The sequence below is a fragment of the Solea senegalensis genome, linkage group LG4 (assembly GCF_019176455.1).
Source record: "Solea senegalensis isolate Sse05_10M linkage group LG4, IFAPA_SoseM_1, whole genome shotgun sequence".
Classification (NCBI taxonomy): Eukaryota; Metazoa; Chordata; class Actinopteri; order Pleuronectiformes; family Soleidae; genus Solea; species Solea senegalensis.
In genome coordinates, this window is record NC_058024.1 from 16,969,562 (window position 1) to 16,992,552 (window position 22,991).

The 22,991-nt window shown below is 40.1% G+C and overlaps 1 protein-coding gene across 1 annotated transcript; it reads right to left on the minus strand.

The window, feature by feature from the left end:
• Positions 1–199: 199 nt before the first annotated feature.
• On the minus strand, positions 200–22,085 carry phc2b (polyhomeotic homolog 2b (Drosophila)). Its single transcript, XM_044024244.1, has 15 exons — positions 21,827–22,085; positions 18,673–19,015; positions 17,055–17,213; positions 16,785–16,862; positions 15,881–16,042; positions 15,016–15,147; positions 14,168–14,465; positions 8,544–8,848; positions 6,899–7,235; positions 4,311–4,522; positions 3,377–3,506; positions 2,638–2,743; positions 2,437–2,551; positions 1,342–1,666; positions 200–742 (listed from the first exon to the last, which is right to left on the minus strand). Exons 1-15 carry the CDS (start codon positions 21,868–21,870, stop codon positions 588–590), a joined length of 2,901 nt encoding a protein of 966 aa, XP_043880179.1. The 5' UTR covers positions 21,871–22,085; the 3' UTR covers positions 200–587.
• Positions 22,086–22,991: the final 906 nt, after the last annotated feature.

Here is a 22,991-nt window from a genome sequence, read left to right on the forward strand (position 1 = left end):
CGCTGCGACTCATTTGCTAAAATTTTACATTATTATTAATCATATTTTAACTTATTTAAGCATCTTAACTGTAAAAATGAGTCGCAAAATTTAATACGCTATGCGCATCGTACCATAAGCAACGCGTTTGAATTGATCAATAGTGACTACAGTGTATAGGCAACACCTTGTAGAGAAAATAAAGGGCAGGACGACATGGTGGACAAAGTTTTGTTTTAGTCCGATGCTGGTGTTTCTGTGACATTCAATAGCAATTAATATTGTACTTATAACGGTTTAACCATAAAAAAAAAGGTAACGTTTTCAAGTGCTCATTGTGAGACCACCATCAGTTCCAGTAGCCAAGTTTAAATAATAACATGGTTTATTGAGCTGGAAATGTGGGTCAAATCCAGCAAAAGGGATCCTGGATCAAAGGGAACAGAGAAGACAGGGTCATAGTGCAGTCAATACTCTGTGCTGTCAGTGCTACAATGAAGGTTTTACACGCCGCTCTTTGCACGCACACACGCACACACACACACACACACACACACACACACACACACACAGACACAGACAGACAAAGACACACACACACAGAGCTGCTATGAGTCTTTAAGCATGTTGATGCGTGCAAAGATCTTGAGTGCAGGCCCCAGTTTAATGTTCATGGTGCTCATGAGGTGGTCCTCCTTTAAAAGGAGCAAGGCCTGTCCGTCAATCTCCTGAGACCGAAACTCATCTGCTATCTCCTGACAACCTGCACGAACAAGGGAGAAAGGAGTATACACTGCAGTTAATGGGTAAAAAGGATACACAATAGACTATACTTCAGAAGTGGAAAGTGGAGAACTTTTCCCACCCTTGAAATGTGGCTCAGAGAATTGAGCAGTGTACTACACTTACAGGAACCGAGATATCAACCAAGCAAAAAGACATTTGAGATGGTTAGGAATCCCATTAAGACCTGTATGGTCAATATCGAGTATTATATAAATTCGGTCTGATGGTTCGATGTTCATTATTAGTGGTGAAGTGGTTATATGTCATACTTCTTTATTTTAGTTTCTTTCATTTATTGATTCTATTCAATTGTTTATTTTTGTGTGTGGGTGCATATCTATATACATACATTTTAAATTTAAAAGTATGTACTCTTTCCCTTTATATTTTCTTTTACACAAATGTTAAATAAATAAATAAATAAATAAAATGTTTTTATCTTTATTTTTTAGCAATATAATAAAAAGTCTTATTTATTTTGACTGATTCAGACAATTTTAATGTCTGAATATATGGCCCTGTTCTGAAAATAAAGAAATTGTAATAAAAAAAAAGAATTTTGATTACTCCACTGACCTGGCAGTGAACGGATGAACTCGTAAACTTCCTCCACATTCCACCTGGTAGGGTCGCTTGATACAAAATGCTGACTGAGTGAGGGTGCATCTCTCCCACCGGAGCCCTCCTGGTCCGAGGCTCTACTCGGCTGCCTGCGTACAGGGACCTGAGCAGGGGCTGGGGTAGGAGCTGGAGGACCTGAGCTGGCTGCTGACAGAGGAGATGGTGGCTCCTCATAGCTGGACATGTCCGAACACGGGCTGGACTCCTCCTGACTGGGCTGTGAGGGATGTGGTGAGGATAAGGAACCAGCTTGAGTCTGCTGCGGGCAGGGGGACAGCTTCTGAAAATGGAAACGTTCAAAGTTCAGCATTTGAGTATTGATGGCTGATCACTGCTGATGGGATATCGGATTGATGACAAAGCCTGTACTATTCATCTGTCATAACACTGAACCATCTGGATAATAAATCTCTCTATTGATCCAATCGTAAAACCCCCAACTGGAGATTTCACACCCAACCTTTGGGCCATTATATAACTCAACTAAAAAGATTGTCCTTGAGGCAAAAAAGTCACGATTCAATAGTTCATATTGTAGTGTGTCATTTCAGGCTTTACTGAAAGAATAGAGAGGGGAATTATGTCGGAGGCCTAGACACAAAAAACATAAGACAATCCACCAGTTTTGCTGGTCATCAATAAAGGTTGACAAGGATCATGGAGCACGTAATTGTGACCCTTTAAAGGCAGAGGGAAATAATCAGGCCCCGGCACAAATACTGCACCAGTTCATTAAAAGGCATGAAGCATGAAAAGTGTAGGGTATAAAATGTGCACTAGAAGCAGAATGTAATGGAAGGTAAAGTGTTGATGAGGATGTTTTATAGTAGTGGATGTTTTGTATAGTACATGGTGTGGGTGTGTATGTATGCTTGTTTTTTATATCTCAGTGGGGATTTCAAACAGAATACACACGATTAATGGGGACTTGTGTTCCAGGAAGCTCTTTGAGGGTTAAGATGTCTTTAAATTCAGGTCATGATAAAGTTTAAGTTAAGGTGAGGGTTGGAGTTAGGATGATTCAGGCGTTTCATGTGTGTTTTTGTGTACCTGCTTCTTTGCTTCTATACTGGAACGACCCTGAGTTTTTCTTCGCCAGCGATTGGTTGGTTTACTCCTCTCGGGACGGAAAAGGCCTATCCTCTTTGTGCAACCCACGTTGTACCTGTTCACAAAGGTCCATTGTTAGGGCTGTTATTTACGGGGGGGGGGCAACTAAGCTGTTTCATTAAAAACTAAAATGTGATTCACCTCTTTGCACAAACCATGGAACAGAATCTTTTAGAGGCCTTGAAGGTGTAGGCAAAGTCGACCCAGCCACAGTATTCACATGTCAGCTTTGGTTCTAGTTCTTTTTCTGTCAAGGAGGAAACAGCATAAACATGAGACAAACACTAATATCACACATCATATTCTGAGCTGCATCATGTGGATGCTAATGACAACATTCAAATTGGAAGTTTACGGGGTCATTCTTTAGATACACAGTTGCTTTCTGTGTCATGTAATTTGTATATTAAGCTACAAACAATCAACCACAAACTTTTGTGTTTCTGACTCAGTAAAATTGTAACACTGCAGACTGTTACTTTTTCCAAGACCTTTATTTATTACCAACAGTGAGCTTATGTGGTAAAAATTGTTGATGGAACACATTCTGCATGTGTTCTACTTCATTGTGAAGGCAGTGATAAGCCTTCAATGTGAAAAACCAAGTGGTTTGACTTATGTAGACTCTTCCGTAATCCTTATAAATTACTCATATATAGTTAATCATATATCTCTTAAATCTAATGCAATCCATTAGTCGTGAGAACAGAGTAGTGTGCTTGTCATTGTGTTGTGGATAAACATTTGTCATTTAGTATTTTATAAATGATAATAAAAAAGAAATTGTTAAATTTGCAGTGGAGTACCCTCGCTTTCTTTACGACCACTATAAACTGACATTAAACAACCAACTGTAGGAGTCGCATTTGTTTTGGCCCACCTGTCAGGTTCATGTCCTCCGGCTCAGAGTCGCTGTTTGCTGCGTTGCTGACTGGAGTTTTGTCAGGATCTGAGGAGAGCTGACGGTCCAGTTTCTTTGGGCTGTTGATGAGAATGGGCAGCCGCTCCACCTGGTGTCCGGTAGAAAACATACAAATGTATCAACATGTCACGACAACAGTACAAAGTCAACAACTAAAAAAAAAACACAAAAGCAACAAAGACAAACTGTAATGTCGTTGGACCACATCCATCTGAGCAATATTACAGCAACAAAACTTATCATTTTTAAATATACATTTTTTAAAAGGAATATCGAAAAATCATTGTCACTGATTGTCTTTTCCAGCCTAAGGTCACTTTTTAACAGATAATTTACCTTTCATGTTAAAAATGAATTACATTTGTCCAGCCATTAAAAACAAGTATATCGGCAGCATTTACACAAAATGTCCAGAGGGAGGCAGGAGGAGTCTAGAAATCACTTTGTGTCCTTCTGCCACAGGTTAACAAAATATTGAATTGAACACTCTTGATTTTTAATGACTAATGACGAAGGTGCAAAGACAGCAGGCATACAGATACACTGTACTATATATTGTTAATACAGATACAATGCAATAAGATTCAAGGGAGATGCCAGATTAAAGAAATATTTTGATGCCTTGAAGTAGCATAACTGAAACACTGAAATTAGGCTTATTACACACACACACACACACTCACCCATTTTTACAGCCTCCACTCTACCTCACTATAATTAATGACTGAATCATGTGAGCACAATGTGAGCCATCACTACTGGTAGTAACAGAGGGTTTGTATTTGCCAGCTGACAACTCCCTACGGGCATGTACTCAATGGAGAAGTGCGGCAGACCTCGATTTTTTTAAATCACATTTCTCTGCAAGGTAAAGCTGAGATCAGGCACTTACACAGACTGGGAATGGCTCGGCTCCCTCCTGGATGACAAAGCCTTCAATGAGATGCGTGAGGACCTGAGGCTTGACAATGGCCTGGGGCGGTTTGTTCTCCCCATTCTGCGGTGCGCTGCCTATCACGCTGGGCACCTCACTCTCATTTCCTGAGGTCATGGCTGGAGGTGGAGTCACGGGTGCGGCAGTCGGACTCTTGGTTGAGCTCCCTCCTGACCAAGAAATGAATACCTCACCATTATGACATGAACACAAACTAGACAGTATCTGAGAGCATGTTCTCTGTGACAAAGGGTCACTGCTGGGATCAGTTATAATGACATTAGGGATGATTTCACAATCACAACTTGTGACATTTTAAAATTAAAATATAAAAATAAAGCATCCTGAGATAAACTGGCTGAGTGATTTTTGATAATGATACCAAACATATACAGTTTCACCTTATCAAATATGAGGATTTGCCATTTTCCCATAATAATAAATTATAATACTAAAAACAATTTAGCCAATTTCTTCTGCTGTGGCTGCTAAACAGTGGTCCAATGTCATACTTTGAAGTATGACACAGAATCATTGGATCATGATATTTTTGTCATGGAACATGTATGGTGAGGTACCCTGTGATTCTCACCACTAATACTTATCTATGATTTTCAAGGTATTTTCTTCCATGTCTTAAATCCAACAAACAATTAAGAAAACCATCAGCAGAAAAATAAATATTAAATCAGTTTGGTAAATTTGAGATAAGACACACTAAGTGCTGGTTTGCTCATTTCAACCATTTTATTTAGTTAATCCTCATAATTGAACTGGTACTTCTAAACCTCTGAGAGCCAAATAGAATAACCAAAGCTTCAATATAGCACAAAAGCAGAAGACTGTACAAAACAGGTACAACATTAAAAGTAAACAAAAATGACACCGTTACCGTAATATTAATATCCATGTGCCGCTGATGATCTAACGACAGACAATAACACACCTATAATGACCAACAGGATCACTGCAGTTTCACCAAAGTCACAACAACGGTAAAACTCTCACAAAGCGAAAGTAAACATCCCGTCGCCATGCTGCGTCTCTGCCGCTAAAACGACACGTTTTCTTACCGCAATAACTATGGCTCCGTTCACAAACAAAACACGTGCGGTTTGATTCGAGTCTGGTCGCTGTAACGATCTGACAGAAACACGCGCACACGCCGACCACAAGCTACTGTGTGTGTGTGTGTGTGGGGGAGCAGCAGTTAGACAGCCCCGTTTTCCGCCATGCGCACGCGCGCGCACGCGCGCACACACGCGCCGGGCTACTGCAGCTTGTTTACAAACGTTAACAACACGCATGGGAACCCACAGCTCAAATGTTTTCTTTATGTCCCAACAACCGTAACCACGTTTCCTATGACGTCACATACATTGACGCAGTGGCGTAGCACAAAAGTGTCGGGCCCGCAACCACGGACATGTTGGTGTTTGAAGAGCGTTTTGGGACCATACATGCAAAAATTAGTTCAGAAGAATCGTCTAAAATGATTGATTGCATCAGGTTGTTATCCACGTAGAACCCATTGAGAGCACTGAAACCCATAGCACTGAACTATTGTTGGAAAAGGCTACTCTTATATTTTGTGTTGCAGCCACTGGTTGTCATGGTTCATGCTGTCTCTGTGACTGTATACATCAGGGGTGTCCAAACTTTTTTCAATGAGGGCCAGATTTGATAATGTGAAGATTTCAGACCTTCTTTTAACAGCTGAAGTTACATACAAATGCATTGTTTTATAATAATTTTATTGTCATTGTCACAAATTAGCATTGTAACCAAATCTAAGCCACACAGGAGTGAACAAATGAAGACACGGTAGTGCACATGCTTTATGCACTTGTTCAACATCTCCATTTTTGGTGTATATATGTAGCCACATTACAGCGCCACATACAGGCCTGGCATATACACTAGTGTTCAGAGTCCTTTTACTGAAAACTTAAAAAAAAACAAAAAACTTTCACCTTCCACAGCATCTATCTGCAAAGCCTGTATTCTCTATCCGTGATGTATGTGACGTCATCCGTATTCTCTATAAGATGACGTTGTGGTCAAAAACAATCAAAGACAGAGAGGTCCAAATATTACTGTACATTGCTCCCTCTGTGTGTGCAGCAGTCATTCGAAAAGCAACAAATGTGATGCACAAGGGATTCAAGAAGATGAGAAATAAATACTTGTTTAGCGTACATGATACAAAGGTATACAAAGTGTATCCACTACATAAGCGCCAGGGTTTCTGTACAACCACATTAGCCAAATTCATTGGATTGGAAAAGTCATAAAAACAGATATAATCCCAAAATCCTTATTACTTTTACTAAGCACAGGCTGTAAAGACATGCAACAAATTTAAACAATAATATAAATGATCTGTATGGAAAAAGCTGCAGGCTTAACATATGCTAATATACAACAAAATCATGAAGAGCCCAGATAAAGTTACAGTTTCCACACCAAGGTGAAAAGTGGCAGCTAATAGTTTTTTACTGCCAGAGAGTCATCTAGCAGATGAAAAAAATATGCTGAATCATTACCTTCTGGCTGAACAGCTGGGGTAGTGGGGTCGACCTTGGGCTGCTCTACAGGCTTGGCAGGTTGTGATGGCAAGGGTGCAGGATGCTGCTGCTGCTGCTGTTGTTGCTGTTGCTGTTGTTGTTGTTGCTGCTGCTGCTGCTGCTGCTGCTGCTGCTGCTGCTGTTGTTGTTGTTGTTGCTGCTGCTGCTGTTGTTGTAGCTGTAGTTGCTGCTGCTGTTGTAGTTGTTGCTGCTGCTGCTTCTGCTGCTGCTGCTGCTGCGTAGAGGGTGTTGGACACGTCTCTCTCACCACCAGTGAGGTTGGCTTGTCTTTACTATCCTGAACCAGTCTAGAGGCCTTAGATGGATATTAAGGAGAGAAGGCAAAGGGAAAAAATGTGAGAAAGTCTGATAGTCGTGATGAAACACACCAGGGACTGTTAATCCTTTTAATGTCAGTGACTCACAAACTGAACACCGAAAGTTTGGAAAATAAAACACAAGTAGGAAAATATTACACCAAAAATCCCAAACCCAGAAGATTCCATTTTAACATGTATGTCTTGGAAGTGAATGTGATTCTGTGGGCGTTGTTGAAACAGTAGTTTTTGTTTTGCTGGTTACTGCTTGTAAAATACAAAATTCTAGGTAGGTGGTCAGTACAATAAGACATGCCTCATTAGAATCATTACATGTCATTTAGCATGTACAAGTTTTTTGTTTTTTTTTGTCGTCTTAGTCGAGGAAGAGTCGAGAATCAAATGAGGGAAAATAACATGAATGATATTCAATCATGGAAGCATCTATAATTAACTGAATAAAAATGGTTTCCTCCCACAGTCCAAAAACATACAGGGGTTAATTGGACATTCTAAATTGACTGTAGGTATGAACGTGAGAGGGACTGATTGACCGTCTCTGTATGTTTGCCCTGCAGTTACCTGTCCAGGGTATACCCCACCTTTTGCCCTCCATTAGCTGGGATTGGCTCCAGCCTCACCACAACACTCAAGTGGAGGATAAAGCAGTAGGCTATGAGTGAGTGAGTTAGGTGTATGGTGAATGCTTATTTCACAAAATGTCCCCATCTACATAAAGATCCATTATCTAAGCTTTTGAAGGTTCGAGGCAAAGCAAAAAACAACAGGCAAATAAGCTGGCTTTGAATTATCCTACAGTTATAAGGTCCTTCCTTGAAGTGACACATTGTAGGATTTCAACCTTCAAATAATAAGATTATTCTGATGGTACATCAACAGGGTGACAACAGGGTGAATTGCATCCCTGTCAAAGCCCAAACAGGTCTGCACAAAAATAACTACAACATTCTACTTTACAGCACACCCCATCAACAAGTTCACTGGTGTCGTTTTGTCTCCCCGGAGCAAATCCAACATTGTGTTACTTTACGGTTCTGTGAGGTGAAGTACCACAGGTCTACATCACCCTCAACAAAAATGATAAATTCATGTTTTCATTTCGTTTTACAGACAAACAACATGCTTTTTCTACATAATAGGATAATTATACTTGGATGTTCCTGGGAGACTACAACTCTCTAATAATATTCCAACTCCTTGTGTGTATAACTACTGCTCCAAAAACATAACTTGTTGTTCAAATGCTTTTCTGATTGAGATCTGTCTGATTGTGCAACTGTACTCACTGTTGGCTGTATTTGAAGGTTGATAGCAGTGAGCTGGACAGGCTGAGCTTTGGCATGGCTGAGGGAGGAGTGGAGGGCGTGGGGGCTAATGGTGGAGTGGAAGATTGTGGCCTGCTGGCTAGGTGTAGAGGGCAGGTGTGGAGCGGGTTTGGGCAGCACAGGGACAGGATGCTGTGACGGCTGAATGGAAGCCGTCTGTAGCAGCTGCCCAGCTGACTTCTGGGAACTTTGACTCTGATGGACCACAAACTGCTGCTGATGTTTATGCTGCTGAACCAGGGATTGTGGCTGAATCTGCGTGTAAGCTGGAATGAAAACAACATAAGCATACATTTTAAAAAAAGACTTCTGGAAATAACTGTAGAGGATGAGTTCATTTGTGCTGTAACAATAAAACAACCTGCAATCATTCTGGTAGAAAAATAATCACTACCCTCTACCCTGTGCAGAGCTCAAAACCTGCCCCAAAGCCCATGACACATCAAACTTTTATAGCGGTAGCTCACTGTGAGCTTGATTTATGGCAATGATCGACCCCCATGACCTGTAAGGATCTTTAGTGTTCTGGTAAAGCAATCTCCCCTTTGCTTGTCATTGACTGTTTTGGCATCTCAGGGCATAACAACTATCCACCATCTTCATTTTTTATGAATACAGTCAGCAAACTGACAAGTTGTCTGGCATATTGCTTAGTACATACTGTATGTTGCCTGGTGTACATATCTGTGGATTTGAACAGTGAGAGTTCCTGCCAAAATGGTGCTGGTTTGGGTCCGACTGTTGCATGACAGTATTGTGGGAGCTCTATAGAGTAGCATCTGTTGTATGAACTGGATGATCATGGAGGTGTGCTTGGTAGTGTTCATACAACGTCCAATAAATCCATGCATGCAAAACTGAGTACATCAGCATTTGTCTCACATCCCCATCATTCCCGGCCCCTCCTCCTACCCCCCTTCTTTTCATGATGTTTTGTGTGGGACAGGCTCCATCTGGTTTCAAAGTTTCCCTATGAGACACTAACCACAGTCTGTGCCTTGCTGTGGAAAATGTAGATGTTTTTACCCAGCAGAGTTTGCATGTCATTAGTCCCTTACAGGATCTGCTGAAAAATGTTTGCTTTTTCACAATAGCAAGACCCAGAAAGAACCCACCAACAGAAACTTTGGTTTGCTATGGTGTACACATAAGGCTTTTAGATAATATTTACTGTTTGAGGATGAATATGAGACTTGGATGGGTGGGTACTGCCAAGCAGTGGGATAATCAAAGTCTAAAATGTCTCATGTATGAAAAGAAACCAACATCCATCAGTTCCACAACACTGCCTACGGGGTCATAAAAAAAATACTGATTACATGTATCATTCAACATTAATAAGTAATTATTTAATCACAAGGCTATACAACCTGTAAACTGAAAAGTATGCATACTAAACAGCAGTAAATGTTGTTTATGACAACAAGCGGGAATATTCTAAAAACAACTTCCTTGGCATAAGAAACAAATTGCTTGAACTTTGAAATATACATTTCACGAGACTTGAGCCAAAACCCTTAATTGATAAACAGATGTACAGTACTGTACAAAAGTCTTTGCCGATTTTATGTCTGTCAAATTATGAGGAATGTTGTGATTGAAAGTTGGTCTTAAAAATTAGCAAGCTGCCATTGAGTTTAAAATGTGCATGTGAAGCTCAAGCACGTCTTGAATAACCATGACTTAATAGACCACAGCAGATATTTTTCAACCTGAAATAGTAGAATATCCACAAGTTTTACCAATAACATAAATAAGGGTTCACGCCAGTGTTAAGAGAGCCACAGGTTATGCTATTGTTCAAGTGAAAGCACAGGTCACACTTAATACTTGACACTTTAACCTGTAGAAGCAGTTATTCTTTTCCTCTTTTTTTTTTTATTTCAAAATGTCATACATGTTTCCTCTATTTTCTGGATGTATTTCAATAAAGTGATTGAGAAATAATCATATTGTATGGCCATTATATCGTTGCTTAAACGACAGATGCATATAATCAGCAACTACCCTGGTAATTATTTGGTAATTGAATATTTCAGTCATTTTCCTCCCTAATTCATTAATTTGAGAGCGAAAACAAGTTGTTGGAGCACAAGATGAAATGTTTCTAAATAAAGTTACACCCTTAAGCTGCTGCTTTCCACCCTAAATTGACTGTTTTTTTCCAGAACTTTAAACTATATCACATGGTCTTCATCAGTAGTTTGTAACTAAAAGAAAAGAAAAAAACAGCTTGAAAAATAACAAGACCTTGAGTCCACAACCATGTCAACAGCTGTGTGGCTGTACAAAGGTGTAGCAGCAGTTTGAACAAAAATACTTAATGTTTGCCATGTTCCTTATTATCAGTATGGACAAAGTACAGACGAGTCGAACGGGATTGTCATTAGTTTTGAATGTTTTTTTAAATCTTTAAATGTAATTTACCAAGAATGAAGTTTCATGCTTAACCTTAGAGAAAACACAAACAACAAGTCCTTAAAGAGACACACTTTATGCACTGGTGATGAAAGTCATTATGATAGAAAGCTTCAGAAAAATTTTATAGAATCTGATTGTCATGCTTGGTTACAAATCCTAATGACATCTTCTTGGCTTACACTTGCTATTATGATATAAAACTGATTGCACAGTGTTGTGTTGATAGAAAAACAAAGCCATCAATGTTTATATTGATCCTCTAGTAGTTTTGCCTTCACTGTGTCATGCTCTTGGCCACAAGGACACAGTTTTTGTGGGAAAACATGATCAATCATTTATTCACAGCATACAGAAACCCCTTATTCCGAAAGAAAAACAATTGAGACTAAAGCATTAAGCCGTTTACCTGGTTCATATATTTCTAATTACGCAAGCTATAGTTTTAACTATGCCTTACACATTGTTACAAAAGCTTGCACTGGTTCAAACATAGCAGGGCGGCTTATTCTGAGGAAGTACCTGCATTCTCATGCCATCTGGCTACAGTTTCATCATTATTGCGGTGACAAAACAATAATGCACCTGTCTTTAAGATTTGCATAACGAATGAATGGCCAATATGAATCATGAAATTTAAAATGCAAAACCCACTGCTATTCTTTCACTGTAAACCCATGTTTCTACTTAGTGATAGCAAACAGCAGTATAACACAGTGCAAACAAGTACAACTTCACCTTCACTGCAACTACACATAGATCCACAATTGATTTGTAACCGAACAGCAGCAATGTGAATTAATGTAATTTCACTGAGCTAAAGAGGGGGATTTCTGAATTAGCACACACCAGATACAACTAACAATACTCCTTGAATCCTAACGACTTTCTCAACCCCCTAATGAAGAACAGAGTCTTGGAAGAGGAGGGTGACAGGGGAACTCCTGGAACTGCTATTCCCCCTAAAGGTGTTGGGTTTAAGGACTGGAATGACTCAGGCGCCCTCACACCCACATAAATATATGCGCAGTTTGGCTGATAGTCCCCCTGTATGTACAGCCATCTTTGTGTATAGTTGTGCAATGTTATGAGGCTGAGGACATTATATGTTCCCACGTTTGTAGCACCAGGCCCTGGAAAGTCCCTGATATTCCGTGTTCACACTGGCTGCTGCTTTGGTTGACTATCATGAGATGCATTCCTGCCTTAAACAACAGAGCAACATCAGTTCTTTGGCTATCTTTCTTCAGTTCAATGCTCATCAAAACTCAGGTTTGCAGATACAAAATCAACTAGAGATTGACAGAAATAAAAACAGACAACATGGTTGATTTTAAGTTAAAAAATAATGTCAGACTCCTCTAATAAATATTAAATATTCTAGCAGTGTTACTTCAGCATTTTTCTTGCCTTTCCAGTTTATTTTATAATCACTTAAATGACAACTGATTTTGTTGCTATTTTGTTGGCATCATGCTCAGACCTGTCCTTTAATTTTGAGTTTTATAGTAAGAAGGCTCGTTTCTGCCAAGAGGTGGTGATCAAACACTGAACTGCAACAAGCCAGATTCTAACCCAGTTTCTATTATTCAAGGAAAGTGACTTACTCTCAAAGTTTGTGACTTCCACTGCAACAGAAACAATGCTCCATAAGAGTCGGCCATCTTTTAAATAGATAGATGAAAACTACCGAGTACAATTGATAGCGGTTCCTCTCGGTGGTCAAGCTAAACCAGTCACTGCTGAATCATGTTAAGTTCATCAGCATTTTATTAATTTACAGTATCATTTTTTAAGTTTTATTATTTATCGCACACAGTGGTTCTAGAGTCTCCTAATTCAAGCAAACAGTTATAGACAGGGTCTAAAGTAAGGAAAAAAAAAACGATGGTATCTAGCAGCCAATTTGTGGTTTCTTCCATTCCATTAGCCTCATATTTCAACCATGACAGAAGTCTGAAGTCTGTAGAAACAAAGCTGTGATTCTAGATCCAAAAATCAAAGCACAATTGACAAAGCCAATGTGAATCCAAGCTTTAATGTAAATCCTACGAGTGAACCATTCTGGCTTTCCTCTTCCTGATCCACAAGTGAGTGTTTTAACTCCACAGCATCTCATATGCACACACCTGTCCCTCATAAACTGCTGCTATGGCAACACATGTTCATTTTTTCAGTAAGCAGCCAGAGTTTCTGTTTCCACTCTCCCTTTCATTTTATGTGAACCCATTACTGCAACAAAGCAAGACACAGTTGGGCACCAACACATTCAGATAACCCCTTCTTTCTCACACACACGCTTTTCAATGGGTAGACAAAAACAACAGCACAAGTATTATGCAATGTATGTGGTTTACAGTTATCAGTTATGACACCCAGCAGGTATGAATAGATACAGTTCATTCATACTCATATTTCTAAGCTTATGTACTATCCACTTTATAGGAGCTATCTTTTAAAGTGTCTTATCAAGACCCTCCAAGGATGAGATAATGCATCTGATGGGACTTATCCTGCAAATAAACTGGATGTGATTTAACTTAATAAGCTTGTCCTGCTGGCATACTCTCAACATTCACATTAAAGAAAAGAAAAGAAAAACAGCTGCTGACTTCCAGTTAGAATCTTATGTGCCATTGTGCCTTTCACGGCTTCTAGTTCAGGAGCTCAACTGTTCCAGACACAACACTGTCTTAAATACGGCTGGTTTCACCCCCTATTGAATGAATGGGTTTTTGATGCACATTGTCATTGACATGTCACACTTCCAACCAAAAAAAAGCTATTGAAAGTGCAGAGTGTAAAAACTCTTCCCCCATCTAAGCTTTGGGAAAACTCAAGAGCACATTTCTATAGTATTTTCATTGGTGGCTTGAAGCCACATGTTTATTTTAAGGTTTGAAAAGTAAATGTGGGGCTAGAGAATGATTGGCAGCTAAAATGTATCTGCCCCTCAAAAATAAAATCAATCTTTCTACAGAACACTAAGAAGTAAACGCAACAATATTCTGTTTACCGTCATAAAAGATGAGAAAAATGAGCCAACCATCATATGGAGAGACAACAACTAGGGAATGCATCAACTGTGATCAGCTTCATGGCCTCCACTGAACATATCTAAACGTTATTTGAACTTTCTAGGCAGTGTGTTTCCAAGCCTCACTTACCTGGAGCAATCAGAGGCTGAGCATTGACGGCTGTGACACTGCGGCTCATGTTTATCGCTCTGACTTCTGTGACTGCTGCACCATCTCCTTTCTTCCCTCCATCAGAGGAAATGTCAGAGGAGAAGCTGGTCTTCCCTCCTGTAGCAACCTGCGTCCCCTGGCTGGGATTCTTAATCAGTGCAGTGGGCTGGATGGGCATGGGACTCTGCTTCAGACTGAGAGCCTGCAGAGTCTGAGTCTGAGAGGAGGATGTGGTCGCCCCCTGCTGGCCGCGGATGGCGAGGTTCTGGACCTGATTCTACACAGAAACGTTTTAGAAAGAATAAAGAAAAGAGATTGCAGACACATTTTTAGAATTGTAAATATTAAATAATAAATCATTAATTATGCATTTTATTAATTGTATCTTTAAGACACCCAAGAACACATACCAGAGAAAAAATATTAAAACAATAACAATGAGAATAAAATATCTAATAAGGCGAGTTCTGAGGTGGTATTTGAAGGTGGGAAGAAAGTCTGTTTTAAGGGTTTGTGGGAGAAAGTTCCAGAGACAGGGAGCTGTGCGGCTTAAGGCTCTTGAACCCATAGAGAATGACATACTAATGATGAACATAAGGATAATACTGTCGATGTAAAGGCCAAAAGTGCATCACTCTCCTTGTTGTTCACTATTGGTCAACTAAATGTGTGAAAACATGATACACCTTTCATTTCCTATGATCTATCCTCAGATTTTATGCTCACTACTTCTAGGCAGATCTGCTTCCTGGGTCCAGTCCAAGAAGTTAACACTCCATTGAACATCATAATTGCAGTTAAAGGGAAAATTATACCACCAAGCTTACCTGTGAGGAGGCCTGCGTGCTCTCTGACTGGACAGCTGTCACCGTGGCTGTTGGAGTAAAGATGAGCTGAGGGGACAGAGGAACAGCTCGACCGAGGCTCCTGGCCACCTGTACAAGGTTACTCTGCTGGGCCTGAAGAGGATCAGAGAGGAAAGTTAAAAGGTTCATGGGTATGAATCTTAATTTATCTACAATAGGTGAGACAAATAAATGGTTTAAAATTGAATTGCACGTCCAACCAAATATTTTTTTTATATATATCCTAAAAGGTTTGTTGGAAATCATTCCATAAAATGAAATGAAAATCTCTGAAGAAGTTCATTGAGCACCTGTTTAACACCAGAAGACTACCACAATTAAAAGCCTCAACAGTCTAACCAAACAAATGTGTTTTGCTGCTTTTTAGAATGATGAAACACCTCCGACAATGGTGAGCACTTTGTCATGATGAGGTAGCAGGAACAGTCTGTATGCCACCTGCACAATTGACAGCAAAATAAAACCAGGATATTAACCACAGCCACATCTTCCAATATAGACCAATGAAGATTTAATAGTCATTCAGCAACAACAGGACCTTAAGCTACAGCCTACGGAACACCAGAGACCCAAGAGAATTGTTCTCTAAAAATGTATCTCCTCTGTGTTGATAATAAAACCTCTGGGGTCAGACAGATTATCCCAACGATCTACTCTGGCGGCAAGATGAGAATAAAGCACACCAATTATAATGACATGCTGAACATTCACGCCAAGCACACTAGTGAGAAAAATCTGTATGGAGTGTTCTTATTCACTGGAATAGTCGGTTTATGTGCTTGTGTAAATGTGCTAGTGGCTATGCTCCTGGGGTTTGCAATCTCACCATCTGTGCACGCAGGTACATCTGTGCCTGGCTCGCTGTGAGAGTGGTGTTCGATGGACTGCCCAGCAGGACAGCCTGCTGGGAAATACTGGTGGGGGTTGAACTGATGCTCTGAGCGCGGCTGATCAGCTGAGCTGCTGCTGGGGAGGTGGTCAGGTTGATCTATAGGGTTTAAGAACAGAATAATTAGATTACACACCTGTACATGCATGCTGATAGGTATACAAACATTTATAGGTTTCCACACTTCCAAATATACTTCAAGGACTTTTCAAAGGTCTCTCAAATACAGTACAAAGATCCATCTTTATACAATGAGAACTAGCAGGTTTTATAGTCACTCATAATCAATCATTTTATAAGAGAGGCTTGAATGTGTGGAACTTTGACAATTCGTTTTATATTATAGTGATGGCAGACAATGTAGTCTCCTGCTGTCTGTAGCACTGCAAAGCAACACAAAATATACGTTGTGTAAGTTGACTGACAAGAGGCTGACTGACACATTTATACACTGACAGTTACAATTAGCGCTGTGAGACAGATCTAAGGAGGACACATATGTAGACAGTGGTCAAGATTGTGTAAAATTAAATAGGATTTTTTTTTTTTACTATTTTCCCAAAACTTTCAAGGCATTAAGACTGCAATAAGTAATTAATAATTGATTAGTTGGGTCTACATTATTAGACGTACAGTTGCTAACCGTAATGTGGGGCAGTAAGCCAATGTACGACCCAAGTCTTCAAAAATATGGGAACGCTTTACATTAATGCCTTAACACGTGGGAGCTCGGTATCCCACCAATGTCTTGAAGTTAAGATCAACTTTGTTGTATGATAATGTTATAAAGACACTTGATCTGCTTTTAGAAGACATGCCAAACACTCAAAACTGCACTTACCGTAGCCTGAGTAGATCCTGTTTGCTGAGATGAAGTGCCATTCTGCGAAGAGCTTTGCCGCCCAGCTGCAATACTGGCCTATCACAACACAGGAGAGAGAGAAAGATTGAGAGACAGAGAGACAGAGAGAGAGCGAAAGAGAGACAGAGAGAGAGCGCAAGAGGCAATAAGAGAGAGAGACAGAGAACATATTTTACAGCAGGTTGGCACTAACATCAATGATTTTCTCTACACCACACAAATGGTTGGTTCATGGTCTGGTTCACTGACTTGTTGTACAGCAGCCAGGCTCTGGAGCTGAGCAGTGCTGAGATTGTGCTGCTGGAGCGCTGCAGTTTGTAGCATCAGATGCTGCTGCTGGGCTGCATACATCTGCTGCAGGTACTGGGCTGCCGTGTTAGGCTGTCTGTTTAGAGCCTGCTGGAACACCTGAAAGCAAAAAACAGATTCAGCTTTTGATGAACTACAACTGTTAGTGAAGCAATGTGCTGGTTTATTTACAGAAATAAACATATTTGTTGTTGTTGACAATTCCAAACTATGCATGTCAACAGCACTCAATTCACCCTTTATTAAGGTTCCACTGATGACTGGTTGAGTTTTCTGTGTGATATAATTTATGTGACATCTTAAATTAATTTCAAATGATCACATTATTTAAATAATTAAAATAATTATTTGTTTAAAGTCTTAAAACTTGTAAGCATGAAATACCCACAATTTGCTGTTTTTACTCATTTCACATCATAAACAGAAAGCATTAGAAGTATGCACATTTTTGGCCACCTAAGCTTAAAAATCTCCCCATTTGTTTTATGTATACCTGTTATATTAGATGTAATAATGACTATTACTTAAGAGACTAATTAGTAGATTAATCAATAATTAAAACAATAATTTAGTGCAAATGAAATCCTAATTTCTTTGCAAAAAATTAACAAAATCCAATCATGTCAATCAAATATTTGAATCACATTGTATTGGTTTATGATTTATTTTATTGCCATTGTTTAGGTCAGTATTGGTTTAGATTATCCACAGTGAACACATTCTTGCCTCATCTTAAAGAAACAACTTGAGTTGGTTTCAAAATATCTTGTTAGAGTTTATCCCTCAATCGCCATCAGCAAGAAAACTCAGTGGTTCTTTGACCCGAGTATAATGAGACTAAAACTCTGCCATTGGGGATAAGGCCTCACCCTTCACCTCTCAAAGTGCTTCCTGCCTGGTTGCCCAGTAACCAGAAAGGATGGTGACCTGTGGTCTGTGGTGTCAGTGGACCATACAGACCTACATCTCTTGGAATGAGGCCACAATTAGCCGAGACACACAACATACATGCATTTAGTGCCCATATGACCAGCAGTCCCTTAAGTTCAGAGGGCTGGGTTGAGTATTAAGTATTTGCCTTTTAAGTGTCAGCGAGGTGAAAGTGAGAAAAGGAGAGTTTAATGGTACAAAAACCCAGCTGTCAAAGTATCAGCACTAAAAGTTGAGAAGAGGACCTTATTCAGGGAGGGTAAGCCTCTGTAGAGGCTCATCCTAGGGTCACGGGGTCAAGACCACTAAAGGACTGAGAGCATTCCATACTTAAACTTGGAAAAATGTATTTCTTTGAGCTTGAGGTGACATCAGAATATTGATCAAAACTAAAATGACTAATTTAATTCATCATCTGATGAGTAAATGAACAAAACATAGTTTTAAGGGGACACGAGAATTCTGTACGTGGCCCTGTATTCACCAACAGAGGGCAGTGGAGCAGAGGAAAGTATGCTATATTATTTGTATTATCTTCTGTGGATGTAGTTTTATTGTTTGCTGCTCCACACACACGCACGCACAATCTTAAGCTAATATCAATATGTTTTATGAAAGCCAAACTCACCTGCACTGTTTGTCGGTCAGGTATTCCACTGTAAACTGATATCTGAGGCACTGTCTGTCTTCCTGTTGTAGTACCGCTACTGACACTATTGCTAGTGTTACTACTACTAATGCTGCTGCTGTTACTATTACTACTGCTGGCGGAAGCAGTCGAAGTAGTAGCAGTAGTGTTAGAGGTACTATTACTACTGCTTGCAGCTGTGGTGGTGGAGGAGCTGGTGGTGGAGGAAGTGGTGGTCCCAGTGTTGCTGGCCGTAGAGGCTGGAGCCCCCGGCTCACTCTCCATGGTGCCCTCTGCTCTTCTCACCTTTGACCCTCGACTCTTCTGAATGGCTCTCCTGTGCCTGGAAGGGAGAAGAAGAGGAAAAAAGACACACATTTTAACTTCTTTGTATCCAAACCCAAATGTCTTTTGTACATGACAATCTATCCAACTGTTCAACTGCATGAAAATGTAACATGAAATTGTAGTAAGGATGAAATTAATTTGCTACTAATAAATGAGAATTTGTTTTTATGCACTTCAATATAATGTTACATAGTAGAGAATATATCATATGTTGCAGAGGAATATCCCTCACCTCACCCTTCCCTTTCAAGCATGAAGGAGAACATATGGTAGCCTCCAGTTAAAACTCAAAAAATGTTTAGCTTGTCTATTCAAAACATGGTGGTCCATCACAGTGGCCTTGGTAGAGATGACCCACTCCTGGTGTAAATATAAAATAAAGGGCTCATTCTGGAGTAGTGAAAACAACTATTCATACATTCAGGTGATCGTACACTCAAAAAATAAAGTCAGTATGATAATTTTATGTACCATTCCAAGTGTAAATAATGTCACCTAACCTCTTATACACTGAGCCTTTAACAGTAACTATAACGGTTACTTCTTCAGCTAAGCTCGAAGTATGTGTGGTACAAGAGTGAAAAGGGTCCCCAAACAGTGTTTCATTCGTCTTGCAGTATACGAAAAATGTATATCGTGAAAAAAAGAAAAATATTACCAGTTTTCAGTATGAACTGGTATACCGCTCAGCACTACTTCATTCTAACAAATAGTTTGGCAGGCAGAGAAATACTGGTTAGAGAGGGACACAATAATGTAATTTGGGCAGCTAATGAGATCCAGCGACTTTGGCATAAAAGGGATACAGCATAGTTAGCCAACAACAGCAGTCACTCAAAACTGCATATTTAATACTTTAATACTTTCACTCTAAGAAGAACGTGCATGTTTGGTTAAAGCTTAATGGGCAGCAGTGGCAAAGTCTGTTCTCAATAAAACAAGAAATATCAAGAGCCAAACATCACATCACATCAGTGGTATAAACCCATTTTTCAAATTACTCTTATTAGACTCTTGTATTCCTGTCTCTAAAAAAACTACCAAGGCAAAACATGTACATGTATTGTCTCAGATTTCTAAATCCTATTGTTTTAGTCCATTATGGTCATGGACCAAAAAAAAAGCACAAATGATTTAAGCTCTTTCCATAAAAGCCTTTTTAAGGGTTGGTCCCCTGATGGTTTGCCATCCATTAGCATGAAATGAAAAGGTCCAGAGCTCTCCACACAAATGAGACAGAGTGAGAAGTGAGAAGATGCAAAGAGGAGGAAAGTAGAGGGTGGGATTATTGCATGGAGTGGAATTAAAACAGCATGACAGCTGATGTAACAGAGCTGAAGAAAGTGTCAAAACGGGGAGGAATGAGCTTTTAGTGATTAGAGGCGTTGGCATGTAGTTTTTGAGAGGATGCCTAAAGGGGGGGAAAAGAACATGCTGGGGTCAAAGGTTGGGTGAGTGCGCCAAGGACTTTAAATGAGCTGGAGTAGGAAGAAGGTGTGATGGAAGTAATTAAATAAGGAGCAATACTGCTGCCATGCCGCAATTCTTAAGCTATTTCCTCCCCCTCATTATTCCTTTGAGCGGATTAGGGGCCAAAAGCTCTATAGCCCACTTGTGCAACAAAGCAGACTTTGAAACAAACTGCAATCTTACTAAACCATATGCTTTTCCTTAAAATTGGCAGAACAGTGCTAAATAGCTATAACATGTCTAAGTAAACAAACCAGCCACTAAATGAATTGCATATGTTGAAATGAAAACTAAAGATGACTGCATATCAACATTTCAATTACAAAAATACAATACAGGAGGGATTCTATATACATTAGCGGAAGAATGTTGGGGGCTTATTTTATTGTATCAGACAAGTGTATTAGGAGAAACTCTATTAATTTTACAAAACTAGAAAAATCTTCTCAAATTCTATAATTTCACAACAAAAAACAACCATCAGTCTCTGTCCTATGTTCAAAGAAAATTAAAATCTACACATTTGGGATTGGTGAAAATCTGGAATCCAGTCAAGCAGAGTGGGTTCAAGGTTGTAAACAAAGCACCACTTCTGCCAAAGCCTGCCTGCCTGTATGAAGTAATTAGCCTACATCCCAGATTCTGTCCTCCCATTGCCTCCCTGTGCGATGACAGGAGGGAATCCCCTCTGGTAATAATGCCTCCACTTCAGCCCCCATCTGTCTGAATCAGTCATCCATCAGTGAAGGAGTATGACGGAAACACATACACTCCAGTCCTTGACCCCACATCTATGAACACAGTCAAACTGTATGTTGGTTTTAGAAAAAAACCTGGCAGCCATGCAAAGTAGTAAAGTCAGTGTTTTTGAGGGCAGATCAAAGCAGTGCCAGCCACGTGCATTACATTGAAAAGAGCCGGTCAACACCATAACAACACTCTCAGCATCCCTCACAAGAGAACATATTGATCTACTCATGCCGGCATTGTAAGACCACAGGAACTGACTGTCAGACTTGTGTCTGGAGGATGTGTATAGCCTACAGGAAGAGGGGAGCTGCTAAGGGTCTGACAGACAGACTGGCTGGCTGTCTCTTCAAAGCTTAGATCACAGTAAGCAAGTGCAGGAGCTTCAATCAGCATATAACATTAAGTCCAAACATGAGAAAACTGTGATGTCCCACATTAGAAATACTACAAGAATACATTTTGTCAATTGCAAAAAAAAAATCTATGAATGTGTAATCCTTCAGAGAAATGTATGCCTGTGTGTGTACTCTGCTACTGCTGCTACTGCTGCTGCTGAGACAAAGCCCCCAAACGCTGGTGCTCCTACCTTCTCTGGCCCCCCCAACGTGATGCAGGAGTATGATGCCCCATCCCCCGGGAGTGTGTTGTCTTCCTGCAGAATATTGCTCCTCTTTGTCTGCCTTACTGAGTGGCTGGCTGAGTGAATGAGTGAGCGTGTTCGAGTGCGTTTCTGTGCTGTATCCAAACCCCCAGTCCCTCTTTTCGACCCCCAACACACAGCAAGCTCATCGTCCCAGCATCGACACCCCACTCCACCAACCAGGCCACAGCCTGCCTCCTGATTATGTGGTATCCTAGCGACAGCCAACGGGGTGCCTATGGATTCCCCGTGCAAAGCAGCATGCTGATTGGACAGCGGGATTCTCTCTAATGAAGATGATGGTAATGATTTTACTCCGTCTCTCCCCTCCCCCTGCTGCAGCCTGAAAAGTGATTTTTTTTTAGGATACATAGACCTAAAACAAGGTAGACCTTAATCATCGCAGAAATTATTATGAAAATTGAGATTCAAGGTAATGAGGCACTTCATTAAATTACAGCCTAGAGATAGCACATTCTTTATTGAAGTTAGTCTTGGTCTGGACAGCTGGAAAATTAAGGCTCCATTTCCATTTTACTGCCTCAAATAAACCATTTATACAAAGCACCATTTCACAAATAACCTGCAGCTCACAACAGGCCAATTAAGTATCATACCATTCAGCTAAAGACAGGAGCAGTGACTTTTGCCCAGACTGAACAGCTAACCCATTATCTTACTGGGAGGACCGTAATCTGCGTCAATTTTGTGACAGTCTGAGTGTTGAGAGTAAAAAGAAAAATAATTCATCCACTAAACAGCCATGACTGAGAACTGCCTGCCTTGAGGTAGACTATATATTTTACAGAATGTACCTACACCTATAACAGCACCACTTAAGACATAATGATGCAAATGAGAACCCAGGCCTAATCAGAACAGGAATGCCTGAAATGCCTATTCATCTCAGTTGTGAAAATTAAAAACTAAAACAGGGCAGCTTTGCATTGCATTTAAACCTCTCCTTAATGACAACAGAATTCATTTGCATGCAATAGGAGAAATAAAACCAAAGGATAATGGTCTGCCCAAACACATTAACACACCACCCAACTGTCTAGCTGTATGAAATGTAGCCATTTGAAGCATTTGCTTCTCCAATGTGGTATTG